This window comes from Oryx dammah, unplaced genomic scaffold (assembly GCF_014754425.2).
Source record: "Oryx dammah isolate SB20612 unplaced genomic scaffold, SCBI_Odam_1.1 HiC_scaffold_3, whole genome shotgun sequence".
NCBI lineage: Eukaryota > Metazoa > Chordata > Mammalia > Artiodactyla > Bovidae > Oryx > Oryx dammah.
In genome coordinates, this window is record NW_024070187.1 from 21,820,276 (window position 1) to 21,836,088 (window position 15,813).

Sequence of the window (15,813 nt, forward strand, 5' to 3'; positions counted from 1 at the left end):
AGTGGTTAAGGAAAGCACTTTGGGGCGCAGATCAAATACACACATTTATCTGGCAGCTACTTATTGTTTGGAAAGCAGACAGAAGTTATACCACGATGTGTGACTGTCTCTTACCTTCCCCGTTGGGGTGGTCAATAAGTTGTGCTGCCTTCTTGTGCTTGAGTAAAATACCGAGAATTTTATCATGTCCTTCTTTGGCAGCGAGGTGCAAAACAGAGTTACCCACGCGGTCCAGGAGGCTGAGGTCAGCGCCCGCCCTCAGCAAGTCCTCCACCACAGCTTCCTGTCTGGTGATTACTGCCAAGTGCAGGGGTGTCTAGAGAGTGGAGGAGAGGCAGGCGGTGACAGTGGTCAGTCGCACAGACGCTCGTAATCCACTGGCTTAGCTGTGACTGCGACAGGTGGAGTCATACTTAGGGGCCATTTCTCATTCCCAGATTAAGTTCTCACCTGTGCAAATGAATTACTCTCCACTCCATATCATATGCTAATGACATATATATACACTGGACTGACATTTAGTCAGTTATCAAAACTACTTTTTATATTTACAATTCTTTTTATTTTTTAAAAAGTTTTTATTTTTTACAATTCTTAATAGCTTTGTTTCTGGCTGCCGTCAATTGATTTTTGACAGTTAACTCCTATTAGTAAATTTGGTTTTCTTGAATTTCTAGTAGGAGTCTTACCTTCAGCTTAGAAATCATATGTTAACGAACCAAATCAACTTGTGGTTTTACTGAAAATGTTTAAACAAACTACCCAGCAGAAACCAGTTGACAAAGGTACTGTCATTCTATAATGACATGCAAAAAAAATTGGTAAATTAAAAAATATTGTTCCAGGGACAAGATCCATGAGACCAATCAACAGGATTCTGCCACCACACTTTATAAAAGGATTCTCAAAGGCATAATAGAACAAGAGAGCCACCTCACAAAGAAGGCTCAGATGGACAAACAAGCCAAGTTGCTGACATGTAACAGGTGCATAAGTAGTCCATTTGATTATCCTGCCCACAAAGCGGCACCTCAGTGAATGCAAATGAGATGTTTTGAAAACTACATTTTCGAGATGAGTAAGACAAACACACTCAAGAAAGTATCTTTCAAAGAACTTAGGTCACTGCCAGAACAGCAGTATGTTTTTATACAGATCAGTCTATTTCACAGCAGCCTGTGAAATCCAGTCTCTCTAAGGACAATTTGCCTACACTTTCCTTCTCAGTAAGCAGTTACTGGCTGTAGTGGTGACAGCAGGTGGACCACCAACATCCTTGTTGGGCACACGAGGTGAGAATGGGATGAAAGATACTGTGCTGTGTCATTACAGTGATTTTTAATGTAACAGAAACAAAACAGGATTTTTTTCCCCAAAATTTCTACTCTTTTTTTCCTACCCCCCCCCCTTTTTTTTCATCCTTTAGAACTATAGCCTGGCTTGAAATGAATCATGTCCTTGGAACTTTACACATTATAGCCATGAGCCTTTCTCTCAAAATAAAAAATAAACTGTTTAGTAATCAGATATGTCATTTGGGGAGATGAGGAAAGGAAAGAGAATGAGATTGGAAAAAGGACCTGAAATCACATTATACCATTCAGAGATTTAACATTATATGTAGTTTTAATATAATTTTCATATCATACAAAATCTCTTAATAAACTTTTTTTTTTTTTTTTTTTTTTAATTATTAAAATTTTTTTTTTTTTTTTTTTTTTTTACTAATGGTAAGTTTTTTTTTTTCTCTCTCTATGGTCCTATGGAAGGTTTTCTATGATATTTTAGGCTTTAGATCCTAAACCCCAGGATTATATCTTAAGTAATTATACAATGTAGGAATCTAGGAACTTTTAATACCATGCTTGCTGGCATGTGGACTTAGGCAGACATTTTGCAGAGCCAAGTAAACAAATACCCCAGCAACCCAATTCCTGCCTGAGGGACACAAATCCACAAGGGCACATGAGTAAGACTCTCCACTGAAGTACTGTCTGTGGAGGTAGGAAGTGAGAGGCTGGCTAAGTGTCAACTGTTGGGAAACAGGTACAGAATAGATCGAAGATGTACACAACAGGATCCTCTTCAGGGGTAGAAGCAATGAACTAGCTGTATACAGAGGTGCCTGGATAAATTCCACAAACAGTGAAGGCAGAGAGATCGTGACACGTAGGACAAAGCCACCCATGCAACTTAAAAATACATGCACGAAGAACTGTATGAACACACACCCGAGTGCATGTAAAACTGGCAAAACCCAAGTAAGATCTGTGGATTATATCAATTTCCTGGCTTTGATACTGGACTAGAGTTATACAAGATGTTATCACTGGGGAAACCAGGTAAAGGGTACATGCAACCTCCTAACACGTTTTTTGCAACCACCTATGAATCTAAAATTAAAAATTTAAGGAAGTTTTTTGCAAAGCAGAAGCAGTATGTATAATATACCATGGATTTCATGTAAGAATAAACTTTCCTAACACCATACACAAAAACAAACTCAAATGTAAGGCCAGAAACTATTAATTCTTAGAGGAAAACACAGGCCAAACACTCTTTGACATAAATCACAGCAAGATCCTCTTTGACCCACCTCCCAGAATACTGGAAATAAAAACAAACAAGTGGGACCTAATTAAACTTAAAAGCTTTTGCACAGCAAAGGAAACTATAAATAAGATGAAAAGACAACTCTCAGAATGGGAGAAACTAATTGCAATTGAAACAACTGACAAAGGATTAGTCTTCAAAATACACAAGCAGCTCATACAGCTCAATACCAGAAAAACAACCCAATCAAAAAATGGGCAAAAGACCTAAACAGACATTTCTCCAAAGAAGACAGACAGATGGCCAACAAACATGAAAAGATGCTCAACATCACTCGCAAATCAAAACTACAGTGAGGTACTGCCTCATACTGGTCAGAATGGCCATCATCAAAAAAATCTACAAACAATAAGTGCTGGAGAGGGTGTGGAGAAAAGGGAACGCTCCTGCACTGTTGGGGGAATATAACTGATACAGTCACTATGGAGACACATGTACTCCAATGTTCATTGCAGCACTATTTACAATAGCTAGGACATGGAAACAGCCTAGATGTCCAGCAACAGATGAATGGGTAAAGGAGTTGTGGTACATATATACAATGGACTATTACTCAGCCATAAAAAGGAACACATTTGAGTCAGTTCTAGTGAGATGGATGAACCTAGAGTCTGTTGTACAGAGTGAAGTCAGAAAGAGAAAAACAAATATTATATATTAATGCATCCATGTGCAATCCAGAACAATGGTAACGATGAAACTCTTTGCAGGGCAGGAATAGAGACCCAAACAGAGAGGACAGTTGTGGACACGGCAGGGGAAGGAGAGGGTGGGACGAATAGAGCAGCACTGAAACACATATACCACCATATGTAAGCCAGATGGCTACTGGGAAGCTGTGGTGTAATGGAGCTCCGCCTGGTGCTCTGACAATGTAGAAGGCTGGGAGGGAGGGGCCACACATATACTTACGGATGACTCACGCTGTTATACATGAGAAACCAACACAACAGAGTAAAGCAATTACCCTCCAATTAAAAATAAATTTTGAAGAGGTATATTAAAATATCTGTCTACTTTAAAGTATATATGTTAAGGTAGCGAATACCTAGGGAAATACTTCTATTTGGGAGTGGGACTGAGAATTTGTATGCTGCTAGGGAGGGTAACTTTGATTCTCTAATGCACATCCTTACATACTATTTTAAAAACTGCAAACATATATATGATAATTAAAAACAAAAAATACATGCACAAACCCCACACTCAGGTTTTATAGGAACATATGCAAATAAAATTGGTATCAAGCTAGAGTGGTTCTTTATGTTGCAAGCAAAGGAATGGGAGAAGAGAAAATAGTTTAAAAGGAAAAGCTTTCAGAAATATTTTCAGAAAAATCTTAACCCTATGTACTTATATTATTTTGAGTGTGGCTTTCTCTAGAGGGTGGGTGGAAGAGAGATTTGATCACGACAGATGGCCACAGAAATGTACTAAGATTAGTGAAAGGTATTTTGGGAGCATGTTTCAGACAATTGCCAAATAATCCAAATTATTTAGGGAACTGTATAATTTCCCATCAAGAATAGCTAACAGAGAATTTTTACAACAGAAAAATGAAAGTTTAAATATTAGTGGGTTTCTAGTTCCCAAATAAAAGTCACCACTGGGTGTGTGTTTGACACCTTAAAGGCCAGCCAGGGGGTCCCAAATCATTGCCCATTAATGAAAACGATGGTAAACGGGTGCGAGAAGTAGACCTGCATGCCCCCAAGAGTCCCCACATCAGAAGGCATGGAAGTATCAAAGGGGGTGGTTTCAGAGTTCTGTGCCCAGCACAGTGGAGAGTCTCGATGGGTATACCCAAATGATACAGTGAGGAGTTTGGCACATAATAAATCACAACTACTAAGCCTGTTGTGCAGTGTCCTTTGCAGGTCCTATTTATAAACAGAAAAACAATTCCTTGAATCTGACATACAGGCACTGAACTTAAGCACTCTTTGAACGGGGGACTGAGAAGTGCAAGGTCCCATATTTCCAGTTTTATCTGTACACTTGTGACGGTGAAAGGCAGAGTCGGTCCTAAAGCCTGAGAGACTCAAGCTTTATGGGCCAAGTGACTTTCCAAATACCAGCAACACCCAAACTGGTATGAAGATGTGAAGAAGCTATCCTTTAAATACATACCTAAAATTAGACCTCATTCCTAGTTATGAGTCAGTGAAGAATTCCCCAGCTTCATTTTCCCTTCGATCTTAAGCGTGACAGCCAAAGACGTGGCCTAATGCCTTAATATCCAACGGGAAACTTACTTCCCCTTACCAGGAGACACAGATCCACCCGATCCATCTGTCCACAGATAAAGATCTACTGGGAGCTACATGCAAACGTTTCAGTGCTATTGCTTTTAGAAAACGACTCACATCTCTGCTTTAAAAATTAAGAACTGGAACAAGCACCTTTACTGTATAAATAACTGTACATGGTGGGTGTCTGTATTTTTAGAGGGAGGCATAGGCTTGAGTCAGGCATCTGGGCATGCCGTGGAGGCCCAGGAGGACTGGGAAGTCATTTTGAGTCTTGAAGGGAAGGAGAAAACAGAAAATCTGAGAAGGGCACAAGACCAGGAGGCTGTAGAGAAGGCTGGTGGGGCCAGGGAAAGGCAGCGGGAAGGGAGAGCACCAGGGGGAGAGGGAGGGCGCCAGACCCCACTCACCTCCTCCCAGCGTGGCCCCTTGGCCTGGGAGGCTGGCCGGGGTCTGCCGGCTCCCTGCGCCAGCATCCCAGTTTTGCGTCTGACACCCACAGTCTCCTTTCCTAACCTGAAATCTGCGTGTACCCACCAGGCAGCCTCACCGGGTCTCCAGTCAGCTCTGCTGAGATACTTGACCTCTCTAACAAGAGTTCCTCAGTCTGCTTTTAAGTCTACCTAATTTCTGTGTGAATCTGATTTGGGCAAATCTCTTTAGTGTTCCCTGTGTACTTCACCTTGAACGTTATTATTATTATTTTGTATTTTGAATTTTCTGTTTTTTTAAAGACACTTTTTCCTTCTCAAGCAACCTTTTTAGTTTTCTTTATTCTTGACTCAGCACCCCTTCATTCGACAACCATTTAACCTAGATGCTGTCAACCTGTTCAGCACACTTCAAACTTCTTGTAAATCACTGGCTTTTCAAACTGAAAAGCTTTTTCAATTCTATTTTTTCTTGACACGGGTGATGTATTTATCCTGCAGTAGACTGTCTGCTTTGGCAAGTTTCTGAAGCTTCAAGTTTGCAGTCTCTCGACAGGATGCTGAATTTCACTGTGGGGTGACTGCTATTATACCCATAGATCAAAGGGTCCTCATTCATAAAAGAACATTCCTATGTAATGGGCTTTTTTGCTATTACGTACAGAGACACATTGTTTTATTTTTGCTACTGTTAACATTATATGTTACCATTAATATACACACAAGCACAGGTACACACCATGGATTTTTCTTCAGTCGTCTCCTAGATATTTCTGCTTACCTGGTAGAGATCATTTCTCATGTTGATAATTTCATCAGAAATCAAGCCAGATGTGACTTCCAGCAGATCTCTCACAAGCTGATTATGAAGGTGGATGATTGCCAAGTGTAAGACACTGGAATAAAAATATAGTGGCAATAATCAGCTAAAGTGTTAATGGAAAAAAAAAGAAAACAGGTTCCCACGATAGGATTAGATTTGTAAACTGAATTTGGCTCTCATACCTAGTTTCCTTTGGAGCGCAAATGTCTGGAATCTATGAAACATCCTGAACCCAAGGTGGGTGTGCTACTGCCTGCTCACTTACAGAGCCTGCCTGGTCTCTGGGGGCTCAGTTCAGACTCCTTGATGTGTAAAGGAGTCTGGACTTTGAGGCAGAGAAGTCTCCAAGTTCAAATCCTAGCCCTGCCTCTGTGCTATGGTTTCAGGGCATTTTCTTCTCTAACTTTTCCCTGACTTACCCAGACACACAGATGATGAGTTAAATGCCTGAACTAGTATTTGTTCAGAAAAATGTAGTTATCTCACCTAGCCCTGCCCCCTCTTCCAAAATACAAAGTGGTGGCTCTTGAAGAACTTCCTAGATTCCAAGAGGGGAGAGTGGAGTTAGACTCGTAACTACAGGAAGAAGCCTTGAAGCAAACCTCCAGAGGAACAGTGTGATTGTATTTCTCCCCTGAAATCTCTCCTCTGCCTGGAATGGTTTTGCTCCTCTTGTCTGCCTCAATAGTGCCTTCATGCTCCAGTCCAAAACTTACATCCTTGGAGAAGACCTTCTCAGTTTCCAAGGCAGAGCAAGCTGTCCCCCTGCTCAAGTTTCCTGCTTGGTTGAGCAACTACAGTTTTCAGTACGTCCTCTCTCTCTGTCTTCTGAGCCTCTCGGAGGCTGGTTCTCTCTGGGTCAGCCTTACAGCCCTGGCACACAATTTAGACACTAAAATAAGGATGACCGAACAAACTGAGGGCTTACAGTAATGAAGCTGAAAATATTGGCAGGTGCCAAGCATCACTCCTAGGAACAAAATTTGTTTAATTGTTAAAAAAATTTACTATTAAAATTAATTGGAAATGACACAACAAGAATAAAAAATGGCTACTATTTGTTTAGAGCTTTTAATACCAGACTACACTAAGCATTTGACATACATTATCATATTAATCATAGTCTTACAAGGTAGGTAATATTATCCTTATTTTTGGTGATGAAACTGAGACTTACGGGTACAAGAGAACTCAATCCAGGTCATATATCACGTCCATGACTGTCTTGCTCCAAAGCCATCCCTCACTTCCTTAAGGTCTCCTGCTTCAGGGGCACGTGTGTGCTACTCTGTGGGGTGGTGGTGAACATCCAGGATGATGAACCCTCCGAGGTATGGACAGATCCCGGTGCAGCGCACACCCGGAGGATCCCGTGGTGACAGCACGTACGGGATTTGAGCACAGGCTGCATTTTCTCTAAACATGGCAGGGGTCATTTTACTCAGGCCACTTTCTTGGCAATAGCAAGTGTGTATTATGTGGGATTAACACTGACTTAGTGGCATCATTATTTGAGAGGGATTTTTAAATGAATTATCTCAGGGTTTCAGTACTGTCTCTTGAAACCTAGGACTGAAAGAAGACGGATGAAAAGGTCCTGAAGTCTGATGCAGACGTGATGTATATATACCAAGAAAAAGGTCGTACTTCAAAAACTGCCTAAAAATTTCCATGTGTAGCTCAGCATTTCATAGCAGAAGTACATTCCCCCTCCCCCATAAATTTTCACACCCTTATGGGAATTTCCCCAGTACCAGAAGTTTTTTTTCATTGTATTTTCTGTGATGACTAATGGCCACAGGATTCAGATTAATAGCCGAATACAGTAAGCTCAGTGAAAACAAGGGACCTGAGCTGTGAAGGCTCAATGCTGTTCCTGTCTGCACTCTTATGAGGACTCTTCCTTGGCCTCCCCAGTCTCACCTGTCAAGCTTCCAGCTGCGGGGGGTCTGGAGGGAGGGCGTGCTTGCGTGAGAGTATTTGGGGACCTGGGAGGGGGCTCTAAGGATTCACTTCCTGCCTGGGCAGGGAAGGCTCCATCCCCAGCCTCTCCATATACTTCCAGGTCCTCACATATGTTCATACGTTCGCCTCAATGCCCCCACTTGAATGCGTGTGCCTGTATCCCTTTTCACGGTCCTCCCTTCAGACACCCGCGGTCCCTTTCTAACTTGACATGTGCTCACCTTTCTTAGGCTCATCAGCTGGTCCCTAAGAATGTCATCTGAAGTACTGCTGTCCTGTCCTGGTTAACTGCTTTCTCTTGTGGTTATATGCTACTGAATGCTAACTGGATTATTTAACCCTGTAAAACACGTTCTGCTGTTGACGACATTACACAACGACGGCTGTGCTGGTTCCTCCCATACTGTATAACAAGGCCAGTGGTTACACCACATCCTTGGTTACACTGCAAGGAATGAGAACAAAGGTCTCTCTTTGAAACCCCGAGGTTGGCACTTTCCTAAAGCATTTGGTTCAGTGTTTAAACTAGGTTTAAGACACAGCACCCAAGAGCTCTTCCAGAGAGGATTTCTCACTGTTGATGCTTATTTTGGGGAAGGTTTTGAGCAAACCACTGGACTTGGACTTGAGAGCTGCTGCCGCGTGCTATGTTTATAGGCTTTTGAGATTATTTCAGAAGTCTCAGGGAAAGGATGAGGAGAACTGTTTTAGAAAGAAATCAGGTGTCCCTGCGCTTATAAGCCCTGCAACACCAGAAGGGGGAAGCATGGTTGTGGAATGGTAGACTCCCACACCACATGAGTGAGAGCAGTCAGAAGAGGCTGGTCCAGTCACAGACTGGTGGCCATTAACACAGGCAGTAGAGAAGGAACTGTCCACCAGGAGAGAATGATGATGGCCTCTTAATCATTTTGTCATTGTTGCTCTTGCTCTGTGCTCTTTTGGGCTTTTCCTTGAGATTACTGTTACCACAGGTATGCAGTTGGGATAATAAGCACTTTAGACATGTGGTAAGACCAAACTTTATTACATTATTCCAATAAACAAAATGTTTATTAGGTATTATTCTAAATCTTATTCCAACAAATGAAGCAGGGCTTTTCAAAAAGTACCATTTCCCACCCACATCTTAGTTTTCTAACCCAGAGTGTCATACTCTTGGATGAAGGTGAAGTCGCTCAGTCGTGTCCAACTCTTTGCAACCCCATGGACTGTAGCCTACCAGGCTCCTCCGTCCATGGGATTCTCCAGGCAAGAATACTGGAGTGGGTTGCCATTTCCTTCTCCAGGGGATCTTCCTGACCCAGGGATCGAACCCAGATCTCCCACATTGGAGGCAGACGCTTTAACCTCTGAGCCACCAGGGAACTCTTGGATGAGTAACCAGCTATTTTAGAACTCAACAGGTGGGGACCACAGGATAGAGAAGCAGATCACACCACTTAGCCTTACTGGTGCATTCTTTTTCTTGAGAGAATGCTTCAGTAGCAGGATTCAGTGACTTCAATCAATTTGTCTCACCTCTAGCTAGTATGCACACAATTCTTTTCTCTCTTTGTCCCTTTAAAACACCTTGTTTACAAAAGTCCTGACTTACCTGTCCCCGTTCTCATCCTGCACGGCAGTAAGATGGCGCTGGACGGCCAGCAGCATCTTCACGTCTCCTGTCACTGCATAGTCAAAGAGGGCGTTGGCGTGCTGCTTGGCCAGCTGCATAGCCTTCTCCAGAAAGAGGTTATCTGCAAGGCAATGATCACAGTCACAGTTGAGTTTCCTGTACTTGCTCTACAGGAATGGTATGCTTGAGGCCAACACCGTCAGCATCAGCATTCTGAGACCCTGAGACACATTGATTTAGTGGAAAATGCTCCTTTCAGGGTATTCCGAGTGGTAGAATCCACCTGCCAACCCAGGAGACACAAGTTTGATCCCTTGGCTGGGAAGATTCCCTGGAAGTGGAAATGGCTATCCACTCTAGTACTTTTTCCTGGAGAATCCCATGGGCAGAGGAGCCTGGCAGGCTACAGTCTATGGGGTTGCAAAGAGTTGGATGTGACTGAGCGAGCATGTGCACAGACACACGTTTCAGTGCTTTTGGATTGTGTTCACTGCAAAAAGCACAAGTGGATGTTGGCTCACTGACAACTATAGAGGTTGATCTCAAAAAAATCTGTCTACAATTTTTTGGGGGAAAAGAAATTCAGAAATGTCTGTTATTTTAAGGGCAATAATCAATCTCCAAATAATGCTCACTGGATTTTGCCACAATTGTAAATAATCAATCTCTTGGGGAAATAATCCTTCACCGGAATCTTAAATGACTCTCTTGTTGGGCAGGAAGTGTCAAAAACCAGTCTCTGCCACAGACAGACAGACTCTCTGTGAGCCACTGGTGTTTGTGTGTTAGGTCTTTATTTTTATCGTCTGTGACTTTATTAATTTTTATTGGGGTATAGTTGCTTTACAGCCACTGGTGTTCTTGTAAACTTTGCTTCCTGAAGGTCAGTGGGAGGAAACTTGTGGCTTGCAGGCCAAATCCCGTGTGTGGCTTGTTTTTTATGGCCCCCTAGCTAAGCATGGTGTGTACATTTATTTAAGGGAGAGAAAAAAAAAAAAAAGACTATGCAGCAGAAACCCTATTAGCCCCCAATTCTATTTATTTACTATCTTTCTCTTACAGAAGAAGTCTTCCAAGCATAATCTGGGATGACCTAGACTCGTGACACATACCCTAATGGGTACTGGTTCCAAATAGGTACTGTCCCTCCTAATCCTAATTCTCCAAAGAAGGCAGTAGCACAAAGGGAAAAGTTCCTATTTTCAGGCAGTTCCACCTCAGTGTGACAAGTCAAGCTATAGTCAGAGAAGGGAGACTGTCAAAATTAGGCAAACTGCTCTCTATTGTCTGCGGTGGAAATGATCTAGATTATCTCTCCTGATACCCTAAAACTGCATGACGTGACTGGAGAAGCGTATGTAAATGTCTGTACTTTATTGTCAGAGATAACACTGGACAAATGGAAACCCCAGTGTGCATAAAGTGACCCGGCGGGCTTTTCGAAAGGCATACAGGGCTCCGGAGAGCACACAGAACCAGATGTGGACGTGTCATCTTTAGTCTTCAGGTCGACAGAAGATAAACCTTTCTGGAAACAGGTTCTCCACCCAGACCTGACTCAGCCCTCGCCAGCCAGTGCCACGCGGTCCTCCGTCCTGCACGAGCTCGCTCACCCTGGAGGCTGCAGTTCTCTTCTCTTACTCCTACCGAGCACGCCAGGTTAGCGGCAGTGCCCCCCGTGCAGGATGCTCCATCTTGCTCTGTGGTTTCTGTTACTTGCTCGGAGAGATTTACAACCTCTCTGTCGTCACTCTTGCCACAACTTTCAGGGTCATTTTTAGATGGGGTGTCTATGGTTCCTAAGATAAAAGCCAAAAAAAAAAAAAAATCAGCCTTTTCTCAGTAAAATCTATTCAGTTATAATTCACTGTTTCAGCAAAGGTCAGCCAAAGGCAGAGGCAGGTTTACTGCAAAGGGAAAAGAAAAACAGTTAATTTAAAATTCCTTTTCAAATGATCTGTTTTCCAGGATATGTTAACACTTACAATTTCACTAACTGTTGATGTTATTTTCTATTGAAATTGTGGGACCTAGGGAGCTATTTTGTTTATTTTCATTTTTATTTTCCTGAAGAAAGAAACTTTGTATAGCCTTCAGTGCAAAGACTTCAGAGCCATTCTTTGTATTATACGTGGTTGCCTCTTGGCCATATAACTTCTGAGTGCAAATCATTGAACCCTTTAACACAGTATTGCAGAGAATAAATCATAATGGGTAAAAATTGTTTAAAAAATGGTCATAAGTAACCCAGTTTGAAGCTATTTTAAAGTCACTTCCAGAAAACTTTTTTTAAATTGAGGTGTAATTGACATATAACATTGTAATAATTTTACATATACAATATAATGACTCAATATTTGTATATGTTGCAAAATGATCATTACAATAAGTCTAGTTTAACATCTATCAGCATATAGAGTTACAAATTCTTTTCTTGTGATGAGAACTTTAAGAGCTTAAAAAACGTTTTTACATTTCTAAAAATGTACATCTTATCCTGTTTATTTGGAAAGGAGGAAAATGAAGTAAAGCTCTTCTAGGAATTACAAGGAAGTGGCATTTTTAAAATTCTTGAAAGCAGAGCAGCTATTTTCCCCATCCCGTGCTCAAGCAAATTATGAAGATGTGGTCTAAATTCACATTCTTCACTGTGGGAGCTATCCTGTGCAGTTTCTGATCATCCTCATTCAGGTCCTACTATACTATCTGACAGCTGCTTTGAGAGCACTAAGGTTTTACAGGCAGACCTGGTTCAAATTCTGGTTCTGCCACTAACAAATAGGTACCTTCAGTGAGTGAATGGTCATTTGTGAAACTTGATGTGCTCTCTCTATAAAATGGAGAAACTAATACTTTCTTTACAGTGGAATCAAGATGATTAAAACATGTAAAAGCATCTGACATGTTCAACAGGTGTTGAACACACAAAAAGACCTTTTTGTATTCTTTTTTCAATAGGTACACTGAAATTGTACATCAAAGAATTGATGCCTTTGATCTGTGATGCTGCAGAAGACTCCTGAGATTCCCTTGGACTGCAAGGAGATCAACCAGTCAATCTTAAGGGAAATCAACCCTGAATACTTGTTGGAGGGACTGATGTTGAAGTTGAAACTACAGTATTTTGGTCATCTGATGCAAACAGCCAACTCACTGGAAAAGGCCCTGATGCTGGGAAAGACTGAGGGCAGAAGAGGGTGTCAGAGGATGTGATGGCTGGATGGCATCACCAATGCAATCGACAAGAACTTGGGCAAATTTGGGGAGATGGTGAGGGACAAGGAGGCCTGGTGTGCTGCGGTTCATGGGGTTGCGAAGAGTCTGACACGACTGGGCGAATGGACATGTAATATGAAGCATGGACACATGAACAGCTGCTCATTAGAGGCTACATTTGATGAGAAAAGACCATCCCTATAAAATTCTTTTTTTTTTCCCCTATAAAATTCTAAATGTCTTCAAAAGTGTCGTATTTGATGAACAAGAATAGGTAAGTTTGGTGACTCTATGTTTGTTGTTTAGGTAAGCCTGTTTATGCTCCTTTCTAATGTTCTTTTCTTTCCCCTGTTCATGCCATGTCCAAAGTAAATATATAATTATAGATAGAGCATCATGAATATAATTTCTATTCTCCACAGGAAATAATAGTTTTGGGGAAAGAAGTTATTGTCTTAATTTACTTGCATTTATCAGTTTTTTTCAAGATAATGTTGTGTAAGTAATGATTGGGGAAAAAAAAAAAAAGTGCTACTTACCATGCTTCATCCCAGCATTAGATTTAGTGGTTCCAGGATGGAAGGTAATTCCACCATACGTGGGGAATCCATAGTGGGGGAAGCCATACCCTGAAATGGCAGATGTAACAAATGAAACCTCATGACAATTAAAAAAAAAAGCCTCAGCAGACCTTAGTGTCCCCCATCAGGTGAGCACAGGCTTCCGTGTGCCTGACATGTCGCTTCTGTTGTGAGTTAGTAAGACATGTCACAGGGGGTCATGGGACCATGAACATTCCATTCTGGCCAGAAGCCAGGCTCTGGGCAGTGTGCAGGAGTTCATATCTGAGGCCTCCCACTCCCGCATGGTGGGGAGAGCCTAACGGCGAGGGGCTACCACCCAGACTTGGACTGGCGGACACAGAAGACGGTGAACTAACCTCTGGAGAGAAAAATCTGAACCAACCCAAATACATCTACTGACTCCTCAACAGAAACATGCCCCCACTGGTCACTCTCTTGCATCTTTTGGTGGAGGCATAAGCTGGTAAAACTCTTTGGGGTGGCAGTGGGCATCAGTCATACTCTGTGACTTAGTAATTTTACTTCAAAGAATTTAATTTACAGAAATAAACTGAAATAAAAGAAAAGCAATGTGGATAGAGGAGTTTAGTGCATTTTATATGAAAAAATTAGGAAACAATGTTCAAGTAAGTTATACTATGGTTTGTTCACTTGACGAAATATTATGAATCATTAAAATGATGCTTAAAAATTATGCTTATGTAAAATTTATATAACCATGGAGAATGCTTATGTTAAACTGTTAGGGAAAAACAGCATACATAACTCTATACACAATCATGTGAGAATAATGAATAGGTCATATGACTAAATGGATTAAAATAATATAGACAATGAGGAACACAGCTATGCTTGAACAAATGTATAATATATATTATAATATATATACACAAAAAATTAAATAGCTAGTCTATAATGGGAGGACTTTATATGTTTTCAACCTTTCTATCTCTGCTAAGTCACTTCAGTCATGTCCGACTCTGTGTGACCCCATAGATGGCAGCCCACCAGGTTCCCCCATCCCTGGGATTCTCCAGGCAAGAACACTGGAGTGGGTTGCCATTTCCTTCTCCAATGTATGAAAGTGAAAAGTGAAAGGGAAGTCGCTCGGTCGTGTCCGACTTTTTGTGACCCCATGGACTGCAGCCTACCAGGCTCCTCTGTCCATGGGATTTTCCAGGCAAGAGTACTGGAGTGTGGTGCCATCGCCTTCTCTGCAGTATAGCTTAAATATAAAATGAAACTTTTCAACGTTTCCAAAGAATACCAAGACAACTGTATCTGCCTCCTCTGCCCCTCAAAAAAACATGAGGTGGTAATATACCAAAATGTTAAGAGGTATTCTTTGGATAACTGACTTCATGACTTTTTTTCTTCTTACAGTTTTTGGTATTATCTGTCTACATATTTGCAAAGAGTCAGACACGACTCAGCAACTGAACTGAACTGAACCAATCTACATATTATAAATTCAACATGTGTTTCTTTGAAAAAAGTTTACTAGGAAATTTTTCTTTTTTGGCCATGCTGCACTGCATGCAGGATTTTACTCCGACCAGGGGTCAAACCCATGCCTCCTGCAGGGCCAGTCCCACTGGACTGCCAGGGAAGTCCTGGGAAATTTTAATGAATGTTAATACATCATGTTCAATGGAGTTCCCTGGTGGTTCAGCAGTAAAGAAATCTGCCTGCCAATGCAGGAGACATGGGTTCAATCCCTGGGTCGGGAAGATTCCCTGGAGAAGACCCCATTGGGTTGAATCCCATGGACAGAGGAGCCTTGTGGGAGTACAGTCCATAGGGTCATAAAAGAGTTGGACACGACTTAGACCCTAAACAATAACAATCATGTTCAATAATGTCACAACTACTCAATGCATAGACAAGGAAATCTAGAAGGAAATCCACTGTGTCTGATGTGAAAGAGCAGCCTTGGTTCATACCTGGGCCGGTACTTCCAGCACCCCCACCTCCACCACCGCTGCCAAACATGCCCCCGCCTCCGGCTCCAGCACCACTACCACCGCCAAAACTGTCCGAGAAATTGGGCATGAGCTTCTGTCGTTTCCTTTGCACTTCTTCTTTATCTGTATTTAAAGGAAGAGAAACCAAAGGAGAAGAGATTGATTCAGTTCCACTACTAGCCACAGAAAGAATATTGATTCTGATGGTATTTTTAAACATCTTAAAGGGAAACAGAAAACACCCAAGGAGGAAGAGATGTCAAATTTCAAGAAGCATTATATTTATTCCAATGAATACGAAGACCAAGAACTAGCCTCAGAGAGACCACAGAACAGTACACACCCAATTC

At 41.8% G+C, this 15,813-nt stretch overlaps 1 protein-coding gene and 1 long non-coding RNA gene across 3 annotated transcripts in view; one reads left to right on the forward strand and one right to left on the reverse strand.

The window, feature by feature from the left end:
- NFKB1 (nuclear factor kappa B subunit 1) overlaps positions 1 to 15,813 on the reverse strand; it is a 124,621-nt gene that overhangs the window by 9,524 nt on the left and 99,284 nt on the right. For both annotated transcript variants that reach the window (XM_040237755.1, XM_040237756.1), the window contains exons 12-17: positions 15,443 to 15,586; positions 13,455 to 13,544; positions 11,313 to 11,498; positions 9,679 to 9,820; positions 6,075 to 6,189; positions 115 to 316 (exon numbers count right to left, since the gene is read on the reverse strand). In XM_040237755.1, the coding sequence (XP_040093689.1) occupies positions 115 to 316; positions 6,075 to 6,189; positions 9,679 to 9,820; positions 11,313 to 11,498; positions 13,455 to 13,544; positions 15,443 to 15,586 (879 nt within the window). The remainder of the gene's footprint in view (positions 1 to 114; positions 317 to 6,074; positions 6,190 to 9,678; positions 9,821 to 11,312; positions 11,499 to 13,454; positions 13,545 to 15,442; positions 15,587 to 15,813) is intronic.
- LOC120861884 lies at positions 6,186 to 10,673 on the forward strand. Its single transcript, XR_005720647.1, has 2 exons — positions 6,186 to 9,230; positions 9,446 to 10,673. It is a non-coding gene; the product is annotated as an uncharacterized LOC120861884 (long non-coding RNA).